At 42.6% G+C, this 25,415-nt stretch overlaps 1 protein-coding gene across 14 annotated transcripts in view; it reads left to right on the forward strand.

Moving 5' to 3' along the window:
- LOC123593423 (transducin-like enhancer protein 4) overlaps positions 1–25,415 on the forward strand; it is a 142,479-nt gene that overhangs the window by 63,047 nt on the left and 54,017 nt on the right. For 8 of the 14 annotated variants that reach the window (XR_006710310.1, XM_045469185.1, XM_045469188.1 and 5 more), the window contains 2 exons: positions 7,596–7,800; positions 9,062–9,078. Coding sequence is in view for 13 of the 14 variants with exons in the window: in XM_045469185.1 (XP_045325141.1) it covers positions 7,596–7,800; positions 9,062–9,078 (222 nt within the window). In the remaining variant the exon portion in view is untranslated. The remainder of the gene's footprint in view (positions 1–7,595; positions 7,801–9,061; positions 9,079–25,415) is intronic. The other 6 variants (XM_045469187.1, XM_045469189.1, XM_045469192.1 and 3 more) reach the window with 1 other exon arrangement.

Here is a 25,415-nt window from a genome sequence, read left to right on the forward strand (position 1 = left end):
TATTGTTTGTATTCCTAATTCTCAGTCATCCACGAAACGTCTGTGGTAGCACATTTTCTTCCTAGCAGTTTCCCCCCAGTCTATGACTCAATACTCACAGCTGTCTTTGTTACCATCTTCTCTAAGGTACAGCAGTCCCTGAACCATTTACTTTGTGACTTTGACATTTTGGAAGATTCTAGACCAGTCTTAATGGCATGTCTCATAATCTGGATTTGTCTGATTGTTTCCTCATGTTTAGATTCAGGTTAAGTATTTTTAGTAAAAATACTACCTAGGTGCTCTTGTATATTTACAGTTGTATCACTTTATTGGGGAAGCTCGGTAATCTGTGGGCTGATGCTTGACACTTGAATCACTGGGCCCCCCAACAATTTTTTACCCATTGGCTTTAGCCTCTGTTGATGCTGTTAACACATTTGGAGTGGCAAAATGGTAAATTTTAAATTCTTTCTCCTTGTAAGTTAATATTCTGTAAAAAAGAATCCCCCCACCCCACCGTGTGTGTGTGTGTGTGTGTGTGTGTGTGTGTGTGGACTTCTGGATACCTTTTTCCAGTGATAGCAGTTACCATTTATTGAGTGTTTATTACTTGCCAAGCACTGTGCTAAAGGTTTTATGTGCATGACCTCATAGAATTCTCCCAGCACCCTCAGGGGATAGATTTTAAAACTGTTCCCACTTTTTACGTGAAGAAACTAAGGCTCAGAAATGTTAAGTGGCTGGCCCTTGCCTCCATAGATGGCAGTGATCCCAGCTGGGTGGCTCTGATGCCTCCTCGTTGCGGTACATCCCTGAGTGCCATTCCGGATCTCTTTTCCCAGACTCAGCCCAGCCCCCAAGCCAGTGTCCTCACAGAAGGGCGTCTTCACAGTTCACAGAATGTAGACACCAGCCCAGTCTTGGGCCCCTCCCTGGACTCGCTGCTCCATTTCAGTCTGCTGCCTCCCCTTCCCAGGCTTCTCTTAAGGTCACTGGGTCCCCTGTTGCTTCTCTGTCAGCACAGTGGCTCCTGGTTGGCTCAAGTCACACCCGCTCCGTGCGCACACCTTGGCCAGCCGGAGGAAGGATGTTGTGAATTTGGAAGCCGTTCCCTAGTCCTGGGCCCCAGAATGACCCCCCCAGCCCCACCTGTTTTCTTTGGGTGCCGAGGACCCCACTCCTGGAAACTTGTTTTTTAAGATGTGTTATAATCTATTACAATTATTATTCTTTATAATGCTTTACGTGCCTCAAGTTTTCGCCAGCTGAACAAAACCTCCTAGTTGGCTCATTGTCCCAGTTGTCACTCCCCGTTAATTTAGGTAGCTTTCTTTTTTAAAAATTTTTTTTTTTTCAACGTTTATTTATTTTTGGGACAGAGAGAGACAGAGCATGAACGGGGGAGGGGCAGAGAGAGAGGGAGACACAGAATCGGAAACAGGCTCCAGGCTCTGAGCCATCAGCCCAGAGCCCGACGCGGGGCTCGAACTTGCGGACCGCGAGATCGTGACCTGGCTGAAGTCGGACGCTTAACCGACTGCGCCACCCAGGCGCCCCTAGGTAGCTTTCTTAACGCTCTATAGTGGGCTCGCCATGCACTTTCTTTTTTCTTTTTTTAAAGAAATGAAGATATGGCACTAAGTACGCTCATTGCCGCTGGGGTGGTGGATAAGAAAACTGTCTGGTGTCCAGTTGGAGCTGTCCAGGATTGCCAGGGATCTGTGTTGCACGGAGGCTCTGACTTACCTGCTCCTGCTTGGTCACTGGCCTGTCTGGCCTGGTGCTCCCTCAGCTGGTGTCATTTGATTAAAATAACTCCTTTTTTGAAGTAGGACAACATTTCAAAAGACATTTCCTGTGAACTTGATTCCCTCGCAAGTCCCTTTCTACCCTTCGTTCCAAACTTGAAACTGCAGGGAAATAATTCTTTGTTACAGAAACTCCAGTAAAAAGCTATTAACGGAATTGAGGCTGTGTCTACCACCTCATTGCTGTATATTTTCAGAAGTAATTACTGGCTATTTTTCAAAATTAAATTAATTATCTTAATGGAATGCTCACTTGTCTAAGTTTAAAGTTCACTCCATTTTAAAGTTTATTCTCTTCAAATGGCCCATCAAGGGAAGGGGGGCGAGGATTTTTATTTTGTATTGTGGTTGAGATAAGAGTGTTTTGGGTTTGTTTTTTTCCTCTCCACCACCGCCCCCCCCACCTTTTAAATAAGCAACTTAAAAATAGTAACAGTCTAGAGAGCTCTATGAGAGGAATTTTTCCCAGATATGTATCTTTCTCTCGTACGTTTTTCTGAGTTAATGGTTACACAGAGTATATTTTCTTTTAATGTTTAATTGGTACTATAGTCTATGCCCTTCTCTTTGATTTTTGACTGTTTTTTATCTTACAAGTCGTTATTTTTCAACTTTTGTTTGTAATTAGAATGGTGATTTATCTTAAATTATTTTAGCGACAGGTCAATGTTGAACTATGTACTCTACATACATTTCTTTTCATTCTGTCTTTAATAAGGAAGTTTTACGTTTCTTAGCATGACTGTAGGATAAAGTAGTAAACCTTTGCAGGTTAATTGCTCTGTAATTAACATGGATGGGGCAGAGATCAGAGGACAGAGGACGCCATGGATTCCCCATCAGCAAGCTTTGCTCAGGTTGTAGGGCGGGCCATTAGGTTATGCAACTCTCAGATCTGGAATAATATCCAGTGAAACCTGAGGCCTCTTCCTGGGAATCTGCTTTGAGTTTTCCTCTGTTGATGAGAAGACTTGACAAGAGATTCTTTTTTGTATTGAATTCTTGAATGTTATTCGAAATTTGACAGATTGAAGCCATTTTATTTTTAATCGAGGAAAGGGTGTGGTTCCGTTGGTTGGTTGGTTGGTGACTCAGTGCTTTTATTTAAAGAAGACGGTGTCTTGTATGTTTGTTTTATTGACTCGTGTCAGTGTGCACTGCCACTCCACTTCCTTGTAGGGTAGTTTCTAAGTGTGAACTCAGAAAGAAGCCTAAACGTGACCGCTTAATACAGAAAGTGGTCTGTTCATCGATGCAAACATTTTCAAACGTACTGTATTATTTCTGCATATGTCTTACATTTTTGTCGTATATCTTTGGGTGACTTATTTAATCTCCTTTTTGTCTTAAAATTTTGTATTTTAAACACTTGCTTAAAATCACACCTTTCTACAGGGTACCCTACTGAGTGTGCTTTTTTGTTTGATATTTTGTGTGGCTAGTGGATGACTTGTGAAATGGGTTCCTGGTAGCCCCTTCTCATTCTTTTTTTTCTCTCCTACTCTCCAGGCATATTCTAGTCAACAACGTGACTGTCATTTGAATGTTGCCATTCTTAGGATCTTTGAAAGGGCTTTGTAATTTTGGTATGCTGACATGTGAAAAGTCACAACTTCTCAGTGCAATGTGACATCCTAGGACACAACAATGGCATTTAGTGGGAAAACCAGAGCAATCTGAACCAAGTCCGTGATAGTAACAGTAGTACCATGGTAATTACTTAATAGTAACGTAGTACTACTGCGTTAAGTTTTTAGTTTTGATCATTTCTGTGGTTATGTAAGTTATCAACTTTAACGGAAGCCAGGTCAAAGGTATGTAGGAACTCTTTTCGTATGTAGTGGAAATCTAATTATCCAAAGCTTTAAATGTATGGTCCTATGACTCAACAGGGGTGAGTTTAGGTGCCAGGGGTACAGAGGCTTGAGGCTGGTCTCTTCTCTGCAGAACTTCTCAATCTCGCTGGCAAGCCCAAGGTCTTCTTAGCCAGAAAAAGGTGAATGACAGTACCTTTACGAGGCAGCCCACGCAGTGAATGATGCAGGGAGTCTTGTGAGATAGTAGACACGGAACGTTTGAGAGGCCCTTGCAGAACAGGTGAAACAGGAGGTGAGCTGGGATGGGTGACTGACTACAACTTGGTGAAATCAGGGTGAGGTGGTTTTAAGAGATGGGAGATGACAGGAATTGAGGGGAAGAACATGCCAGTGGTGATGCAGGATGAATTCAAGTGAGCTAATGGAGGCTTGCTGTCATCAATGTATGATAAGGGTCTGCCGGGCATGGTGGTGGTAGAAATTTAAGGAATTATTTGAGAATTGGTAGGATTTGGTGATAATGGATATAGGCGCATAGAAGAAAAACAAATCGATGGTGGTTGATGAACTTGAGCCAGCGGAAGTTACTTAGGGCATTTGTGTTGAACATTTTTATTTTCCGGGACTATTGGACCGTCAGGTAGAGTTGTCTGGCAAGAAGTTAGACCTGGGCTACCAGAGTATGGGAGAGGAGCAGACAGTTGCGGACTGTTCTCTTTAGTGAGCAGGAAAAGAAAAAGCTGAAAAGGAAATCTAACGGCTGAGCATTGAGAGAGGTGAAGAGAGGCCGTGGGGTCATTACAGTATTCCTGAAGCAGGTAAAGGAAGGTTTCAGCAAGGAGGGTGTGCGGTCTCTGGCTGCATGTGTGTCAGAGAAAAAGAAAATTGTGAAATCCTGAAATAATTGCTATCTAGGTGGTCAGTTATATGAGAAGGGTGGACCTGGAATCCAAATTATAGGGGTTAAGGAGGAAGAGGGCGTGTGTGTATGTGTGTACAGGAGGGGGTTGCTGAGAAGTGGAGAGAGTAAATTTACACTAGTTTTTAGAGAAGTTTGGCTGTGCAAAATCAAGGATATATCTATACAGGCCAGCAGCTGAAGAGGGCAAAAGAAGGTTATTTTAATTAAATTTAACAAACATTTATCAAGTGCCAGTTATGTGCAGGGCACTGTGTTAGGGGCAATGGAGGCCACAAAAAGTGATTAAAATATAGTGTTTTTTTCCCTCCTGAAAAAGCGCTACCTCGGGTTCTTTCAGAGTTCACCGGGCAGTTCATCTTAAACCAAATGCTAGGGATGCTGGTACCCGGCTTGCTAGCAGAAGGACAAGATCGGTGAGAGAACCACCAGAGCAGGAGTAGGGGAGGGAGCTGGAGAATCGACAGCAATGGAAGGGAAGAGGGGCCGACCGCAACCTGATGGCCTGGGGAGGTGGGGAAGGGTCTCAGCCTTGGAAGGGAAAAGGGCCCCTCCTTCCTCACAGATGGACATGGAGGAGGGAGGATCAGGTGGTATCAGAGCTGCTTTGAGGTAGAATAGTGAGTGCATATAGTGCACCAGCCTCTAGGGCTGTGTTTTCTGCCTTTGAAAAGTTCCTGGTTGACTGGAAACATGAGGATGATAGTGTTTCTATTTTGTCCTGCAAGAAAAAAATAACAGTGAAACACCTGCACCTTTGAAGGTTTGTTTTTGACTGAGGGCTTTTTTCTTTGCTTTCGCTTTTTTTTTTTTTTTTTTTTTTTTTTTGTCTAATGAAATAGACCTATATATTTTGAAGTTGCCCAGATATTCTGAGTCTGGGTGCCTGCAGTGAGCTAGGGTTTGGGTCAGATGTAGACTCCCAGAGTTTAGAGTCGAGGGAAGGTGAGAAGAGAGACACATTTGCAGGCTCTTAATAAATGCTTGCCAATTGAACTCTGATCCGAGGTAGAAAGTGGCTACACGCCCGACCCATACCCACGAAGTATTAGGCGATTTAGAGGAGAAAGGGAATTGGAGCATGGTGTGGTTATTTCAGTGGAATGAGGTTTTGAAATAAATTTGCCATATATTTACCTAAAAGCCTTGTTTTCATCATAGACATTATTTCCTGCACATCTAGAACATATGATCGTGTGCTCATACTTTTTGGTCACAACTAAGTGACAGTACATAAAGAGTCATGAACATGATTTTGGCTACTCACATGAAAAAATACATTACTTTGAACTGTCCAGACAGTTTGTGCTTTGCAAGACCACAGGGTGGGTGTGAGTTGGTGGAAAGCCTGGAATGCTGCTCCGGTTTTTCTGTTTTATACACGTAAACTTGCTTTGAAAGTGTCATTACTTTATTGATTGTATCTTAACTGCATGTTGCCAGAAAATAGTTGTGGGTCAATTGGAGAAAAGAGCTAATTAGTGCTATACTTTGACTTTTATAGTCAGACACAGGAAGACACGTAGAGGGGAAGAGGAAGGAAATAAAAGTCACTTGGGGAGGAGAAAAAAATACTTTTTTCATGGAAATATTTTTTTATATATAAATATACATAGTTTTAATTTTTTAGTATTTATTTATTTGAGAGAGAGACAGAGGCAGAGCACAAGCAGGGGAGGGGCAGAGAGAGGGAGACACAGAATCCGAAGCAGGCTCCAGGCTCCGAGCTGGCAGCACAGAGCCCGACGCGGGGCTCGAACTCGTGAACTGCGAGATCATGACCTGAGCCGAAGTCGGATGCCTTCCTGACTGAGCCACCCAGGCGCCCCTACATACACATTTTTAAAAAAGCATTTCAGGATCCTTTTTGCCAGTGAAGGGCAGCAGCCTACACCGCCCCACGTATTTTTTTAAAAGCTATTTTGTGCAGTCCTACTTGGAAAGATTATAGAAGCCTCTTTGGCTGTCATAGGATAGACCTGACAAGTGATTTATTTAGAGGCATTAATTAAAATGTAATCTCTACAGAAGTTAGTCTGAGAATTTCTCAGCACTTGTTCTCCTCCAGCACTGTTAAGCAGGGTCTCCAGTGGAAGGGGGTTCCTGTTGAGGGACATGTTTAACTTCACGCCCTCCTGTCACCTCCCCCTCCTCCTCCCCGCTCCTGGCAGGCAGCAAGGCCTGCCCAGAGCAGTTCCTGTAGCTGAGCTTGATGTGGCCTCTGCTGAGGTCAAGCACTCCCATTCCAGCCTCTCGAGGGCTTTCTCCATGTGTTGCCAGTGTGCTGGTAAAAATGACTTTAAACTCTTGTCAGCACAGTTACTGGTGCATGCATCACAGTCCCCCTCAGATAAACCTGTCACAACACAGAGGCGGCCGCTAGAGAAGAGTACAAGGGCAGGCCTCTAGCTTTCCATTCGAGCATCACTAAACGTGCACAGAGTGCCCAATTATTTCAGCATTATTGAGCAAGCCTACAGGAGGACCCAGGCCTTGCTACATTAGATTTTCTTTAGTAATTTGCTCAAGTACCGCTGAGGACACTTAAAGGGCTTAAAACGGTGGCTGCAACCAGTTTCCTTTTCTGGGTTGTTAATTCAGGTTTTCTCTTTCAAATTAACTCTTGCTGCATGCTGTGCAGCGGTTCTGGGAGAACTGTTTAACGCTAATTTTCTCAATTTTCAGCTTTTTTTTGGTTCACCATAACTGCTCTAACAGTTAGTCACGTATGTGTTTTGATTAGAAATGTATGATAGCAAGGCCTTATGTTTTGGAGAACAAAATATGAGCATTTTGAAGAAATCTGACTTTCGGCTATTAAGTTACTTAGCTAATTTCAGTGAGAATTAAGTTCTTCACAGTGAAGTGCAAAACCCCCAAATCTAAGGACATTTCTCCATTATACATCTCCCTCCCTGCCCTTCTAAAAAATAGGTATACAAAAGAGGAACCTTTCCTTCATGGGTGCTGGGTTTTCTATGATCTGTTTGCACCTCTTTTCTTTTAGCGGGGGGTGGGGGGACGTGGAGGTGGGGAACAAGTTCAATATCTGTGTCTCATTTCTCACAGCAGCAACAACTCCAGGCCCAGCATTTGTCACATGGACATGGTCTGCCGGTGCCTCTGACCCCACACCCTTCCGGCCTTCAGCCCCCTGCCATTCCTCCCATTGGGAGCAGCGCTGGCCTCCTGGCCCTCTCCAGTGCCCTGGGAGGCCAGTCCCACCTTCCAATTAAAGATGAGAAGAAGCACCATGACAATGATCACCAAAGAGGTGAGTGATTCCCTCAAGATGTCAATCTGCTGTTGCCTGCCACTGAGGGTGGGTTCTGGATACCGTTGTGCATTCTGGCTCTGGATTTAACTTTACCAGTGACTGACTCGACACAGGATTTCTGCTGGAAGGGAAATTAATGATCGGAAGCAGTCTTTTTCCAAATGATACCCTAGCGGTTAGCACGAGTTAACGCAGTCCCCAAAGGCAAGGGCTCCTGTTTCCTGGTTACTGCCTTTGACCCCGTGCTACCTCCTATGTTCCCCAAGTCCAGATCAGTAATGAAATCCCACAGTGCTCCATGTTTGAAATAGTGAGTGGCATTAATAGCTCATTTTGACCTCCTCTGTTTTGGGGAAAGACTTACTGATAGAAACTACTTGATAATTTAACAGAGCCAATTATTATTTATAAATCAGATCAGCCTATCTGGCGAGATAAAAATCTTGCAGGTGAGAAAACAATTTTAGTAGTCTTAGTACTTGAGAAAGTGCAGCCCAAATTAAATCTGTTGATTTAACTACCTCTCTCACACAGGCTATCTGGAAGCATGAAATGAACTCATCTCTTCCTAGAAGAACAGCACAATTGTTTATGCAAATAATTGATTTAAAGGACAGTTGTGCTCCTTCTAGATTGGTTTCTTCCCTCCGTTAAAGTATAGGAGATATTTTGATGTGACCGTCTGTTTGTATGGTGCTTACCGATAATTTTTATTCGTCAGTGGCAGAAAAGCAAACGAGGAGATTTCTCCCAGCATTCCTTTGTGGGAATTTAGTTAGCACAAGGGTGGTTCGTTCGTTAGAAGGGTGTGGTTGTAATTAAAACTTCATATCTACTCCTCTTTCAGTGTCATTACCATGAATTACAATCTTGGGTAAATGATTTTTATCACCTAAACATAAATTTCCCATCTCTGATGTTGGAAACACTGTAATATTGTCATCCAGTTACCTAAATGCTGTGATGCAGAGCTGAAGCGTGACTATAAGCACCTTTATAAGTGGACAAGTCAATAAGGAGTATAAATAATCTGAGTATCCAGCTTTGGCCTCTGAAATTGTGTCAAAGGTAGATTGGCACTTTGCGTGTGGATCTGGTCGAATGGCATTAATAATGAACTTGAATGCAGAGTTGCCATCTGTGCCATTTATTATTTAGCAGAGATCAAGTTTGATAAATGGATGATCTTATGTAAACTAACTGGTACTTTTCTTTTCCCTTCTTCCCACCACCTGTGTTGCTGCCGTTTTGCCTGTAGACAGAGACTCCATCAAGGTAGGACTCAAACCCACAGATTAAGGAATGGCTTACTAGGTCTCTAAATGATTTGAATAAATCTAGAAATGGAGTCTTCGAAATGTACAGAATGATGTGGTGGGCTTTACCAAATAGTGGTCAGCTGCATTTTTTGACTGTTTTCAGTTGTGTGTGGGAGGTTTTTGAAAATCTCAGTCTTACTTTTCTGTCACAATCTGATTTATAGACCAAGATTGTCCTACAGAAGATCTGGCTTGCAGTGCTCATTTTATTACGTCTTGCTGTGTGACGAAGAATCACTACTTCTTTTCACTTAGGCTTTGGCTGTAAGATAAATAATAATGAAGAGTAAATAAATTGATTGATAAGAAATGTACCTTAGTCTCATTTTAGAAAACAATTCCATCCTACAAAACTCCTTAACGAAACATTTGTTTTAAAGCGTTTTTCTCCGGGGCACCTGAAGGAGCTCAGTCGGTTAAGCGTCCCAATTCTTAATTTTGGCTCATGTCACGATCCCAGGGTTGTGGGATCGAGCCCCGTTTGGACTCTGCTCTGAGCGTGGAGCCTGCTTGGGATTCTCTCTCTCTCTCTCTCTCTCTCTCTCTCCCTCTTTCTCTTTCTCTCTCAAAATAAATAAATAAACTTAAAAAATTTTGTTTAGATCTAAAAGGTATGACCCCATTGAATAACATCTTGTTTCCTGGTATAATAAGGTATTCTCCTTAAGTTTTGCATCTCTCTTATCTGCCTCTGTATCTCTTTATAGACAAGTTGTAGGGAAAGAGGAAAAGTATTGGGGGCCTAATAATTTGGATGTGGTTGTGTAACCCCAGAATGGGATGTACTCAGGATGCCTGAATTTATATAGTAAGCAAACAGGAAAAACAGGCCACCACGGCAGGACATGAGGAAAATACGAAAACTGTTCGATCACTTTTGAGCCAGGCACGGTGTAAATATGCCTGTGTGTTACGCATAATTATATGTGTAATATGTATTGTATTTTGTACAGATTAGAAGGAAAGCATAGTTCTCAAGCATCGGCCAACGCACAGATGCTGTCAGTTCTTTTCCTTATATTTTGCAACAGTTGATTGTTGTGGATTATAAGCAGTTCTGTCTCTTGTAGTTTTTAATGAAGTTATGTTTATGAAGACTAAAATCTTCCCCTGAAACCACATGTGCTCTCCCTTTGAACGCCTCTTGACTCCTTGTCCTTTTTTCCAAAACCCTTACATAATGGAAAATAAAAATTAAGTGTATCTATTTTACCCTTCAAGAGTCTTTGTAATTTGAAAGGGCATCTGTACACCCATAGAAATGTCAACATTTACAATTGAAACTGCACACACTGAATTATTTACTTACGCTTTTACAGTTGTGTATTTTGTTGTAGAATATGCATATCAGTATGTAGATTTTTTAAAAGAGCAGTTTTAATCTGAGTGTGGTAAGTGTTCCACACACGTGTACTTAGAAGTAGTGAGTAAATGCATCCACCAGCATTAGCTGATAGCAGCCCTTGGAAAGCCTGTCTAGTTATTCTGAGGCCAGGCATATAAACACTCCCTGCCTTCTTATGATAAATACATACCTTCAGGCAGGCCAGTGAACTAAACAAAAGCTCCTGTCCTGCCCCACTCTCAGAAGACTATGAAAATATTTATACTCCAGTGCACACTTTTGCGTCAATTACATTTTATATTCCCTTGTGCCAGAGTAGGGTGTATTTTGAAATCATCTATAATCATTCAGGATGAGTCCGGGAGTGAGTGTCTATATAGCCAGCAGCCAGGGGGAAAACAAAAAGCAAATAGAAGTGGATGATTTTCCTTGATTTATTATGGAATGGTAGCTATAAATAGATGTTTCTTGTCGGTTACTGTTCTCAAATTGGAAGTTGTGTCAGCTTTGGGGTTGTGCTGTGTGTGGCTTTGCAAGGTGAAACAAGTTTGCTGATTTTCGGCAATGTGTTCTGTGATGCTCAGGGAAAGTTAGTGGCTTGTTCCATTGATCGTCCTCATCCTCCCTTAAGTGGCTCCTGGTTAAGAGGGGCTTTTTATGATTGTCTGCTGTGTGACTCGAGGTGGTTTTTTATCAGCCGGAGCGTGCCAGTTGCCTGCAGCTGGAGTCAGGCTTGTATGAAATAATTTATTCATGCAGGATAATGCTCCTTAACATTTAACAGGTAATGAACGTGACATAAATTTCCTTCTTGCTTTTAATTTTTCCCTTTCCTCTTCTAATGTGCAAACAGGCAGCTCTGGTGCTCTAAATAATAAGTAATTTTTGGCCATCTGTCAAAAGGAAATTTCAATACAAATTTAAATTAATGGTGCCTGAAATTTTTTATAGCTCCTCTAAAAGCCTCTAATGTGCAGAAAATTCTGAATCTGCTGGTAGTAATTAGTGTTGCATGTAATGAGGATGTGGGCAATGTTATACAGCCCCAGTGTAACATTTTGATATGGTAGCAAAATTTTGATTTATACAAGGTTGTGGATGGGTTTAATTGTGAGAGACACTTTAAAATGTTTTCTTGACGTTACAGATTATTAAACAGGGCAGATTTCAGAATAGCTCATAAAATGTAATTTAAACTTACTGTAAAGATTCAGATAATTAAGGTGCCTTACCTTTTTAGATGTCGAGTAAAATGAGAAAAATTCACTTGTGAAAGTGTTGGGCCTTTTTCTTCCTTTTCCTTTCTCTTCTTGGAGGTTCTGTGGCCACTAAACCTATGCTATTGGCTTTATTGATCTTGTTTTCTATAGCTCCAGTAGCCAAGTTCATTCCTAAGCCTTTTATTTACAGATCTGTATCTGAAGTTTTTCAACAAGGGTGGAGAAGGTAAATATGGACCTAAACGAGAAAGCACTGTAGAAGCCCAAGAATCGGTTTATTTGGTGGCAAGAAACCAGAATGGGGTGTATTGTAGGGCTGTTGACGCGAGGGTCCAGGGCACCTGCTTTTCATTTGGCTCTCTGTAACTCCATATGCCCAAGCCTGGGTCCCAGAAACACAGACCGTGATCCACTCTTATCCTTAGGGGTAGGTTGGAAGGCCCAAATTTAGCTCTCCAAGAAGCTCCCGCAGTGGGGCTCCCACTTCTCTCTCCTGACCGGGGGCTTTCTCACCATCTTCCGGCACATACGGTACCATTTCTCTCATGCCTTGAAGCATCATAAGCGAAACCAAGGGAACATTCTCTAGTGTGGTGGAACCTCGCACTGCCTGTGCCTCCTGAGGGTAAAGGGGTAAAAGTTGGTTGGCTCCAAAGTGGCATTCCCGTATCCTGCCAGGAGCTGCCCAGTTGCTGGTGGCACCAGTTCATGAAGAGAAATCATTAGGCTCCTCACATCACTCTCCCATTTTTATCTGAGCGGCTGATGGTGAGGATGATGAATCAGAGGTATGAAGGCCAAGTTACCCAAAACTTGGTAGGAATTTGAGGTTGAGCAATTAGTCTTATTACCCCCAAATGTCTATACAACTCTGCTACCGTCTTGCAAATGACAGATACCCAAATCAAGACCAGCTTAAATAGAAATAGAAAAATAGCGAAATGCACTCTCACCAACTATTGGTAAACTCCATGGCCCCTCTCAAATTGGTATTGTGCAAACTTTGTGATTTCATTAGTCCTTTTAATATATATTATGTATCCCAAATGCAGTAACCTCCTCGAGTCAGACCTGTGAAGGATTTGCCATGTTTTTTGGTAAAATATAGCACAAGTACATTTGTTTCCTCCAAAGTGGTGGTGGTTTTATCTTACTATTTTCATTGGATTGTTTTCCCCAAAATGCCATGTTCATCTTGAGAGTATGATCATCTTTAGTGACTTGTACACTGCCAGATTAATCCCCAGAAACAGCATACCATCTTAAAATGCCGTGTTTATGTTTCCACACAGTCCGCCAATATGGCACTTAGAATTTTTGTAAGTCTTGCTAGCATAAGTATGGGTGGTGGACTTTATTTTTCTAAACTTACATGTAGTTATTTTTCAACCAAAATGCTTTTCTGTGAGTGCATATACTGTGTTTTCCCTCCATTTCCTACGTGAATTCTTTTTGTTTGTTTGTTTCACGGTTTTCAGAATGATCTGCTCATTAGTTGTATCTAAGGCAATGCTTGTGTATTCTGCCTCTGCTATATTTTGGTGTGTATTCTATGTAGATGATTAAAACATCATACGTTGCTTTTCTTCTTGCTTCCAATTCTTTCCTGTTGGCAGTAAAGGTTTGTCAATGGAGAATTAGACTAAGACTGTTTTTATATAAAAATTGAAGTGTATGATTCAGGCCAAGAAAGCACTTTTACCTCATTAGTTGGGTGTTACAGGTGAAAGTGGGCTTTTAGCTTGAATTAACAGAATGATTACTTCTGTTTGCCACTTTACTTGGTACACCAAGACTTAATGGTTAAGGTTCTGTTCCAGGATCTTGTGTGACCTGTATGATTTGATGATGGTTTTTTTTTCCCGTCTCAAAGGAGTATCAGTCTGAAAAAAGTGTGCCTTTTATACGTTTAACCCTTTGGCATGTCTCGTGTGGGGGAAAGTGGAGAAGAAGCCACTTGAGAAAGAAGAAAGGGGGACCAGTGCGAGAGGGGATAACCCAATGGCCCAGTCAGTTTTGTTTTTAACGCTGCCCACCCCCCTCCCCCCCCCCCCCCCGCCCCTAAGCACCTGTTTAAGATGGGAATGTTTGGCATTTTACCGTGTGGGAGAAAGCTTGATGGGATTGATTCCCATCTTTCATTACTGTAGACTTTAGAAGGACATGTTATAGAAAGACAAAGGCATAAAGTGATAGGAGACTAGATTAAAAAGAGGAGTAGATGAAATCTATAAAACACTAGCGAGCCGGTATAAACAAAACACCAGCCCTAAACCAAACTCTACTGGAGCTTGCATTGTCTCCTCTTTTCCCCTCAGGCATCAGTACTCTGAGAAAAGGATGTATCTAAATAAGGGCTGTAACTCGGACACTGCAGCTTATCCGCTCTAACCTAGGGAAAAATACGGTGGATTCTTACTCAGTCCCACTGCTGCACGTGCAGCTCAGTTTAGATTTCAGCGGCGAAGGTGGGAGGCTGGCATAGGCTCGTCTTTCAGACGTGAGGAGGTGCTAAGGCCTTGTCCAAGGTCACATAGGCAGTGCCATCCTCAAAAAAGAAGCTTTTGGGGTGACTCTGCCTTCTTTTTTGCTAGTAAAAATTTGAAAAACTTAGAAATAGAGATAATAGTGCAGAGATCCTCCATATACTTAACATGGAGGTATAAGAGCTGTCAATTTACAGCCACAGTTTAATCTATTCCTCCTTTGCTGAAGTATGTTAAAGCAAATCCCAGATAGCATGCCTTCGCCTTTGTGTACTTCAGTGTGTAAAGTGAACACATGTCTTGAAAGTGGACATGTTTTTGGTAACCGTAATGCCTTTAATCACTCGGTAAAAATAATTATTTGATAGCTTCTAATATCCAGCCTACAAGCAAACTTCTTTGATGATTTCCAATAATTTATTTGCTTGAAATGGGGTCCAAATAGGATCAATTTCATTTTGTTGTAATACCCTCAGGTTTCTTTTAATCTAGGTGTTTCCTTCACTTTTAAAATTTTCCCTCTGCCACTGACTGGTTGACGAACCTGGCCTGGGCTTCCTGTAGAATGGTCCATATTCTAAATGTCTCTTTGTGCTTCCTGGTGGTGGCAAGAATACTTTCTGCTGACTCGTACCGGGAGATGTCTTTTTCTTACGATGGGAGAATGGGTAGAAGAATGACCCCTTGGTTTGCGTGTACGTGTTGGCGATGACCAATCTAATGAGGTTTATTAATACACAAAGGTGTATTACAAATGATGCTGATCGTTGATAAATGGAATTCTCTTTGTGTCCTTTAACCTTCACACACACACTGTGATGTATTTGAAATCCAACTCCACTTTCCCAATGTAAATATGACTCAAGACGGGCTTTCAAAAATAGGATTTTAAGTAGAATTTTTAAAATATGTTAAGTACATCTGTTTTCTTGTGCGTGGTGTCCTAGATGCCCTGTGCTCCAACAGAATAAAGTTCTCTCCCACTAAATTTTTAGCTCCTTGAGGGCAAAAATCTTAATCTTCTTTGTGGAACTGTATAGGATGACACATCAAGGATTAGTTAAGAAGGGAATTGTAATAGAGTTAGGAAAATCCTGACCCTGCTAGGAATCCTCTCTCCCTCTAGGTTAAGCTGTGTCACAGTGGCAGGTCCCTGGATCGCAAAGCTATTCTGCTAGGTATTTTTTTCAAGCATTTGGAATGTAGATGTTTTCTTAGGTAATTTAATTCTGCCCTACAAGTGAACTTTACAATAAAAATCTTATACCATAGGGTATGTTTCATTAATAAAGTTGGCCACACCATTAGCCAAATAATACAAGTGGCAGTTTTATTTCATTTTGGGAGTGGGGTGCCTAGGGGATAGTTTAGTGTTTTAAAGTAGGCTTCTCAAGCATTTAATGTTTAACTCTTCAGTTTTCCGAAATAAGATGGTAATTTGTAATGAAATGTTTGAGTATCATTGTTGCTTTTCTGTTCTTTGTAGAAGTATTTGTTTCTAATGTGCATTTCACTATGTAGAGTTACCTTATCGAGGGACAACTGGGAACTTTTGTTCTGTGGGTTTATGATGCAGTAATTTGTTCAGTATTAATTGATACCTGCCTCCAGGCGTGTAAGCTGTGTGAAATGTAACAGGTGCCCTAATTCCAGAAAATATGTTGTAATTGTTTGTTTGTCGAACGGATGAATAAATATCTTTAGGGCATAGCTGGTCCTCAGGTGGCAGGCACAAATGGATTAATGATGTGACGGGGGGAGAGGTGCCGCTCCTTTGCTGTGCCCTCCTCCCCCGATCACCCAGGCAGAAGGAGTAATTACCAGAGGTGGGGTGGGGGGTGGGGGTGGGGCTTCTTCCCCAGCTGATTTTTGGCAAGGATGGTTTATCTCCAGGAACCATCCCTCTTCGTTATTAGACATTTTCATCCTGATGTTTAACGTGTCTAATTTGCTTACTTAGAATGCATTTCATCTCTTGAAAAGTTAATATCTAACATTTCAGTTTTGTGGAAGGGCCTGAGATTAATTTTACTGGCCCTTGAATTTCAAAAGTGTTTGTTTCTTCAAATGTAGATAGTTCTTGCAAAAAAAGTATTCCAAAGAATTGTTCACCATCTTTTTTGTGTTTTACAGTAACACCCATAACCTACTCTGGCAAAATTATAAAACCACTCAGGATGGCTGTGCATTCGTGCCTCTCATGCTTTGTTGAATCATTTTTGCTGGAAATCATTGTATTTACTTGTATCCAACTTCCGTATTTTACTCTGTGGTGGTTTAAAGTAATTCATGTGTGTCTGGAGTTCAAGACTCCCTACGCCTGAGGGCCATCACTACTAAGGGTTGTAATGTCAGGCGTAGAGAGGAGTCTTATCTAATTATGGCCATGCCAGCCACGTTGGGGCAGGATTGAACACCATTCTGGTGTCGTGACAGAGGAATAGAAAGGAAGGGTGCTGAGGGCTGAGAAGCGCTTTCTGCAAGAATTTTAGATTCCTTTAAATAAGCTTGTCATTAAATGACAGTAATAAAATCATATTTTGAGACTCAATAAATGCTGCTTAGATCTGCCAGATCGGAAGTTTAAATGTTAGCGTTGAACTGCTTCGTTGTTTTCCTTTGAATCTAAAAAGTGAACAAAAGTACCGTTACTTTAGCTTTATCAGATGCATTACTCGGAACCAATCCAGTTGTTTCTGTATGCTTTAAAAGCATGTCCGGCTTCTAGCACTAGTCCCGTAAGTTAGTTAGATTCCTGTTTCTTTGCGATGGCTGAAGGTGGTGGATAAACACGGTCCCCCCCACCCCCCGGGTCCAGTGCCTCCCGTAGTCATGCAGCTTCAGCCGCAGGCTGCAAACAACAGCATGCCCTTGCACGAAACCCACCCCTGCGTCATCTACCTTTCTTCCCTCGCTGTTTAATATTCCATCCCCTCCTCAACCTCTGAATGTTCAAGAAAAGCTTACACTTTCCTTTCCTTCACACCCCTCGCCCCCGTACTGAATTGCAGTGAGGTGGAAGTTAAAATGTCTTAAGCATTATTGTTGTAAGTGAGCTTTCTTAAGACGGTGATAGGGTCGAGCGAGGGGAATTCTTTTTCATGGAAATGGACTCATTATTTAATTGTATCACACCCTAAGGATTCTTGAATTTGTCTTTCAAAATTGGTGCTTTCCAAGTTGCTGAGTATTCAGATTTTTAAGGGGAAGAGGGGAGGGGGAAGGTAAACAGGTTTAGCGATGCCACCCAATGAGAGAAGCTAGTAGGCAATGTAATGACGCCTCGTTTTGATTTACTCTTTCCTATGGTCATTTTAATTCTAGAAATTTTTGAGTAGTCTCTTCATTTATCTTTCTTTAAACTTCTGTTTTCTTGAGCGACATTTGGCCTTTTGAACAACAAAATAAAATTGGAAATGCTAATGTTTTGAGCCAACTAAAGGCGGAAAATAAAAATGTCACCATGGTAACAAAGCTGCTTTCTAGATGGTTTCCTAAGATATGCCTGAACTAGAAGCAGATGTCTGATTTGAGAATCTTGCCTCCTTCAATGTAAACAAATAACTTCTGGGCAGGTGTTGGAAATAATATGGAAATCCTATTAAGGGGCCCTGGGTTCCTGTCAGTCAGGAAGCCCGTGCCACAAAAGGGCTGGTTGTCACATAAAGGAGCAGAGTAAATTCTCATTAGGCTTGAGCTTTTCCCAGGAAATGATTGTCTCGGTGTGTTCTTTCTCCTGTGAATCTGAATGTAAGCTGTTGCTTCTATTGATCTATTCACTGGCTTTATTTTTCTCCTCTTCATTCCAGATCCTCCCTCGCCCAGCCAGCCTGTATTCTCCCCCTCACCCACCCCTTCCCTTTAGATTAACACTTGATCTGTGCTACTGCTCTGAGAGTTGTGACATTTGTGATTTTAACCTCCCGCCCTGGGGTGGGGTGTGGGGGGAGGGGATGTCAGTCTCCATCCCGGGCCCGTTGGACAAAGAACCGGGCTGATTAGGCCGCCGCCAGCGGCTGTTTGGAGCCAGCACAGTGAGCCATGGCCAGCCCTGAATGCTGTGCTGTGTACGTTTACTTGGAGTCATATTTGTGTTAATTAAGCAGAAACTAAAAGCGTGACGAGACAGCACTTCGTGAACTTTTTAAAACCTACCTAGTTGTTTCGGTAAGCCTCTAAAACTGCCTGAAAACGGTAGCCACTGGCCACGTGAAGCATTACAAATTTAAATTTGTTGAAATGAAATAAAATTTTAAAAACTAGCTTCGCGGCAGCAGCTAGCCACACTTTCATGTGCTCAGTAGCGGATGTGGCTGCCGTGACTGCCTTCCCAGTACAGGTGTGGAACGGTCCCATCATTGCAGAAAGTTCTCTCCCCTGGGAAGAGACTTTGGCCTGACAAGGCTTGCTGGTCCTGCTGGTTAAAACCAACTGTGATATTCAGCAGCAAGGGTCTTTCCCGAGCATAGGAAGTCAGGGGCATAGGCACGTTTTGGTTTTTGTAGTAGCTTCTGTGCTGCTCAGAAATCGTTGGTGTGGTCGGCGGCGCTACTAATAGAGGGATTTTTAAATGGTTGTAGGTCTTTTTTTCCCTAGTGCAACTGGTTGAGCAGTTTAACGTGGATCTTCCCAAAATGGACCCCCAGGAGATACATTTTAATGCTTCTAGATAGAAAGTTGGGGCAGTTTGGTGGTGGTGGTGGGAGGGTTTGAAGGCCATGCATAACGATGCCTCTTCATAATGCTCAGAAGGTTAAATGTGGATAAGCACAAAACAAGGCTTCAGAAAAGCCACACTATTATTATGCAGCATTTCTCGGACTATAGTCCCCGAGACGCACTTCATAAAGCCAATAAAGCTCGCACTGGTGGTCTCCCGTTGCCCTAGCAACGGACCATGGGGCACAGTGTATGTGAAATGCATGAACATCTGTGAATTAATCTTTTTTAGTTTGTTCTTTTCTTGGCACTGATTGGGCCACTCTGGCTTGTGCCTGTGACACTGTGTGTGGAGGGGTAATCTGGAGCGGTCCCCAGGGTCTTGCCCTAAAGTGGATGGTGGGATGGCCAGCGAAGGGAGATTGATCCTGCCAGTGCATTCAGCAGCAGAGGGATTTGACCTGACAGCACTCTCGGTGGGATGTTATTAGCTTACTTTCTGGTGCATGGGGAAATGAATAAAAAATTTTCTAGTAAATCTGGGCATTACTGGGTTTCTTGGGCTGCCCTGAAAAAATAATCTTTGGAGAAAATTGAAATAATCGCTTGTGTTTATACCACAGTGATCAGGACTTGACCGGCCTGTGAGTTACCCCACACCCTTGCCCTAGCCTCAGGCCGAGCCTCTGCCCGGGGATTATAACCAAACCATATTGGGCTAGTCAGAGGGAGGCTCCCAAATTGGGTGCTTAGGCTGGAATCTGTTTTCATAATAAAATCTGGTAGTAACCTAGTCTGCCCCTATTTAGGAAATTTTAAACTGAGCTGGTGACATTTTTGCCCTTGGGAAAATCGAGCAAACTATGACTAATAGAGAATTAGAGAGTGGGGCGTCCAGCAATAATCCTTTGGTTAGATAAGTTACACCCCCAATCCTAACAGGATTGTCTTCAGTTCTTCCCATTTTCAAACTGGCGCCCTTCTTCCAGATTGTAGCACGTTCCGCAGACTCTGTGCTCAGTTCCTCCTGTCAGTGCCAGATGCTCACTTGTGAACTCTTTGGCTCACCCTTGTCGTTTTCAGTTCCCTTCTTCTCTTCCTTTTTTCCTTCTTCTCCCTCATTTTGGTCTCCCTCCATTCTTCTTTGTGGCTCCACCTGTTTCCTTCCTGGGGAGGAATGAAAGAATACTACATATGGAAGGTGTCCCAGGTTGGATGTAGTCTGTGCTTAGTATGTAGGGTGAGGAATTGCTTTAATAAGTGTGTTAAGATAAAAGTCCATGGTGGGGCGCCTGGGTGGCTCAGTTGATTAAGCGTCCGACTTTGGCCCAGGTCATGATCTCGCGGTTTGTGGGTTCGAGCCCCGTGTCGGGCTCTGTGCCGACAGCTCGGAGCCTGGAGCCTGCTTCGGATTCTGTGTCTCCCTCCCTCTCTCTGCCCCTCCCTAGCTCATGCTCCCACTGTCTCTGTCAAAAATAAATAAATAAACTTAAAAAAAAAAAAAGATAAAAGTCCATGGTACCTGCTAGTCCATATGATTTGCTTGATTGTCATTCATATTGAGGGTCATCTAAGTAGAAAGAACTGTCATTGGGTATGTTTGCCTTTGGATATTAAAAACGCACAGCTGAACTTCTGTAGCTGGACAGTTTTCCTGATTTTCTTTTGACAGCTTACCCCAAATTATTATCTTAATGGTTCCTGACTTTGAAACCTGTGTTGGTGTTGGTGTTGATAGATGAGCTTGAAAATTGAGCAATGCGGTCAAAATAAAATATTGAAAGTTTGTTGGTAGGTATTGATTTGGCAGCTGGAGGGCAAATAGACCTGCGCTGCGCCTTTGGGGGTGTGTGGTGGAGATTAGATACAATCCCTTCCCCTCCAGTTGTTTTCCTATTAAAGTATGGGACTGAGATATGCTGCCTTCTGAGTAGAATAAAATATATTACTGGACAGTTCCCCTTCGTTTCTCTGAGCTTCCGGTTGGTCCTGAATTCTTTAAAAATGTGCATGTAAAACTAGTTTACAATGATTGGAGGACAGCTTTTGAAGGCATTCTTCCCAGGAAGCTGCCAGGGCTGATGTGCAGACACATGCAAACCTGGAACCTTCCCGCAGACACTGACAGCATTGCCAGTGGCAATATTCTGTAGACTCCCAGCCTTGATGTTGGTGCCTTTTTATTGGTATTTCGATAGTTTTGTGTAGGAATCAGCAAAGCAATTGGACTGTAGGGCTAAAATATTATATCGTTAGACTCGTGGTGTTTGAGCCCCCTCAACTTGCTTTTCAGGTGGTTTCTCTGATTAAAAAAAAAAAAAAGTTTTCTGTTGCTGCTCCCAGTAAATAGCTCCATTTCAGGTCAGGTGAAATGGTCTTCTTTCAGGAATCTTTTAAAGTTACCAACTTTCTAGTTGATACGTGGAAGCCAGCCTCAGAAATACAACAGTTATGGGGGTTATTAAAGATCTTTAGAAGGAAGTAGAATTCTCAAGTTGTTTTTCATACTCCGGACTAGTATTTATTTTTTGAAAGCACAATTGTTTATGCTGAGAACTAAAAATTCTTAGACACTTCTGGTAAGAAGTGAGAATCCCACAGTAGAGTAATAAATGGCAGTGAGTCCTCTGGCTGTTGGGAGCAGAAGACACGAGTTTGAATCTCTTGTTCCCTTCACCTGTGTTTAACCAAGTGTGTTAAAAGCAGTAATTTTATAACCTGGGTATTTGAAGGCTGGAAAAGGAAAGCAAATACAAATAATCTAGGAAGGGAAAAGGCCTCCTTACTGTATGGACTAGCCCAGCAAACAACATAATCCTTGAATTTTTAACTCTTCAGCTTTTTGTGTTTTTAAAGCGTTTATAGAAATAATATCAGTACTTTCCTTCCACTTGTGGATTGTGTCTGGATCTGTAAAAATCCAAAGGTTTTTAAGGGAAAAAAATTCTCGCATGGTTTTTCGGTGCATTTCAGTGAAGTGTTTGGTGGTAGAAGTGATCTCATCAAAAGATGGGGTTCCCCAGACTACATGCCAACTTCCTGTTGGGCCTGCCCCGAACATTTGTCGGGCCTGGGAAAGGGTGCAAATGTCTAATACGTGTCTAAATATTTAAGAGTTATAAATCCAGTTAATAAATACACCTTCATGATTATGTGAAAGGCCAGCATTGAATTTAAAGTTCTCAGGCCCCCTGGAGTTCAATGCTGGAACCACATGGGCCCCTCACGTGTGCTTTTCTAGTAGACACCCCAGCTGTCACTTCAAAACGTTGCACCTCAGTGGCTGCCCTCAGGTCCAGGTATGCTCAGACCGACAATTTAGTCTACCCTTGAGGGGCTCCAAGAAGAAGACTTTGGTAAACCCTGTATGAGGGTCAGGAATTTCGGGGTCCTAGTGCCCAGCTCAGGGCCCATGCCGGGGGAGGGGGGGGGAGGAGGTCAGAGAGTGGGGGGGGGGGTGTCCCTTTGGTCCTGAGGGAGGTGTTCAGCTGGATTAGGGCCCAGACCCCAAGTCAGGGTTCCCTCTTGCCGGGCTGTTTGGTTTTTGTGTGATTTTATAAGCCATACATTTAAGACGAAAGAAAGGAAAAGTGGGGATTTGGAACAGTTACATCTCAGAGTCATTCTTTGTTAAATAAACGTCAACATTTTTATCAAAATTAGTCCAGGGCATTGATGTTCTAAAATGCAGTCTTTAGGAACAGGTACTTTTAAACTATGCTTTGCAGCTTGTTAATACACTTCTAATTATGCTTTTAAAATACTCCATTAGAAACCATAAATGCATGTTGTACCTTTCGGCAGTGGTTCTGAAAGGCAGGGGGAAACTTCTAAAGTTGAACAAGGTCAAAGATAGATGGTCGGTCGTGGGTTGCCCTGAATGGCTGAGTTAAGTGGCTTTCTGCTCAGCTCTACCCCCAGGCTGGGTCCTAGTGAAGCTTAGGCCTCCAGTGACAATGCCAGGCAAGGTTAGACCCAAAAGGATTAGTTGTAAAGACTTGGCTTTCTTAGACTAGAGATTATCACTGGGAACTCACTCGGGTCATGATTTCTGTTTTCATCCGCTTTTGTTCCTTTATGTGCCTCTGCATCGGACAGCTGGAGGCGCCACGGAAATATTTGAAGAGCCCTGTTTAGTAGTTTACGTGGAAAGTCATTGAATAATTCACATAACAAATGATTAGAGAAGCACTTGTCCATCTAACTGAATTATTCTACATGTTTGCCGAAGCAGCAAAGGAGGAGCTCAGTCTCCTCCTCCAGAGGGTACACAGTGGCCATATTGACCCATCTGGTTATTGGGTTTCAGCCTTTTGTTGACATTGTTGTAAATGAAAGCGGCCCGGAAGAGCTTTGGAGCAGCTGGGCTGGATAATTGTGAAGGATTCATGCTTGTTGCTGTTACCCCCAGTGTTTGCAGTGGGTTGTTTGCTTTGACTTTTGTTGAACTGTTGACAAAAGCATTAGATACAAATGGGAACAAATAAAGTGGTGAGATGCCAGGAGGGCTTGGCAGGAGTAGAGGTTTTCATTCCGACTTAAATGGGGGCTGTCGGGGCTGTCGGAACTTATCTAGATGCGAAATGGAAGGTGTGTGCGTGCGCGCGCGCGCGCGTGTGTGTGTGTGTGTGTGTGTGTGTGTGTGTAGTTTTCTTTTCAGATCCCAAACAGGAAAATAGTTTGCTGTTTATTTACCTTGGCTCACAGAGGTGAGAGATTTAAGGAGGCCCCCATGTTTTAGAAAACCTTAAAAAAAACCACACTAGACCACTGCCCTTCAGCCGTTTTGCTGGTCAGGAATGCCGTAACCCAAATAGTTTCTGGACTGCCCGTTTCCCAACTTGAACAACAACAAAAAAAAAACGACACTTTTAATAGTGGAAGTATATTGGATTGGGGAGATGACAGACATGACGTTGAGGTGGGGAGGATTAAGAAGAACAGTATACGCTAAAATAGTATAGCCAGCAAAATGGAAGTCATTTACTGGAACGCTTTTAATTTGGTTTAAACAAAATACTCTTTTGTATATTCAAATGGGGAGTAGCTCAGCTGTTGTGAAGCCAGAAAATTAATGGTATTTTTAGTGAAATAGCAAAAGCATGTCAACAACATAGCTGCAGATGATAATGTTGGCATTTTATTCATGAGGAATTATCAATGCAGGTTACTGGACAACATAGTGTGACTGGAAATGATTGAGTGTTGGAGAAGCCGCTGTCCTTCTGCTCGATGATTTCATTTTGCATTTAGTCTTCCTCAGGCTTCATTTGTGCATGTATTTTCCCTATCACAAACCAAAATACAAAGTCTTCTTGGCTGAGGATTGTATGCATTTTCTCCCCTAAAAATATCTGGAAGGGAAGGTTCCCTTTGAGTATTGATTCAAAAGCTGTGGACTGTTTTCAGTGGCCAGATGGTCAGTCGAGGTGGGTGTGCTTGGGAGAAAGGTCTCTCTAAATAGGTCCGTGGGAGTTGTCTAAAAGCACCAACCAACAAACTTTACTGCAATATGGTTGACGGATGACGCTACCGAACTTGCCTTCCCTGGCAAGCAGAGGGTTTGGAATACATAGGCCAGAAAAGTGTCTATAAAACCTGAGCAGGGAGAGACAGAAACTGTATTTAAGAAGTTCAGATGCCCTCTGGGGCAGTGCATTTCAGCAGTAGGATAATTGAAAAGTTCACTAAAAGTGTGTGTGTGTGAATGGTCAGAAAAACTAAGCCATGCCTTTGTGTGTCTGGTCCTTCATTTTGGTCCGAAGTGCTCTGGGCACCTTGAGTTAAGACCTCCTTTTGTTGTTACTGCTTCACCCGCTGTTGGGGCAAGGAGAATGGTGCTTCCTCTTCTGTGTTCTGTTCTCCTGATTTCCCTCCCCTACCAGTGACAGAAAGAATGGATTGCACCTTTGTGTAATTGTTCCAGTACCTCATGATCAAATCATAAGGAATTCTGGTGGGAAAGAATAGGCAAGTACTGAGTTTACGTTAAAAGGGAGAATGTCAGGTTGCTTCTGTCTTTGCAGCGTGTCTGGTCACTTGAGAAGTGGAGGGGACTTTGTGAGTAAAGGAAAATGGATGCTCTCCAGGTTTCACCTCCTAGATATTTGGTTATTTCAATAGAGATGATCAAGGGCAGGGACCTAGATGTGAAATTCGCAAGGAAGAAACGCCTGAAAGGATTGGTATCGAGTGGGGATGAGTGCCTCCCCTGAAATGGGGAAATGCTCCAACCTGAGCAGTTGAGGTTTCTGACAGAGGTTAGTCCTCCAGGGAGGAGGCAGGGACTTCATGCAGGTTAGAAAACTTGAAAAGACAAGAAGGCAAGAAGTTTACCATCGTTCACAAGCTGGAAGAAGAAAAGAGGGAGATCTAGACTCCACAGACTTGACTCAACAGGACTCCAAAATTATAAGAGACCTGGGCAGAAACACCATAAAAGACTCACAAGTGAAGTGAAAGGAGTTCAAGAGAAATTGACTTAGGCTGAGACAAGTAGGTTGGTACACTGCATCCCTCAGGCAGTGGCCGAGGGGCCGCAGGGGTAAGCGTATTTGGGAAGAGACATTTTTTACAGTCAGCT

The sequence above is a fragment of the Leopardus geoffroyi genome, chromosome D4 (assembly GCF_018350155.1).
Source record: "Leopardus geoffroyi isolate Oge1 chromosome D4, O.geoffroyi_Oge1_pat1.0, whole genome shotgun sequence".
NCBI lineage: Eukaryota > Metazoa > Chordata > Mammalia > Carnivora > Felidae > Leopardus > Leopardus geoffroyi.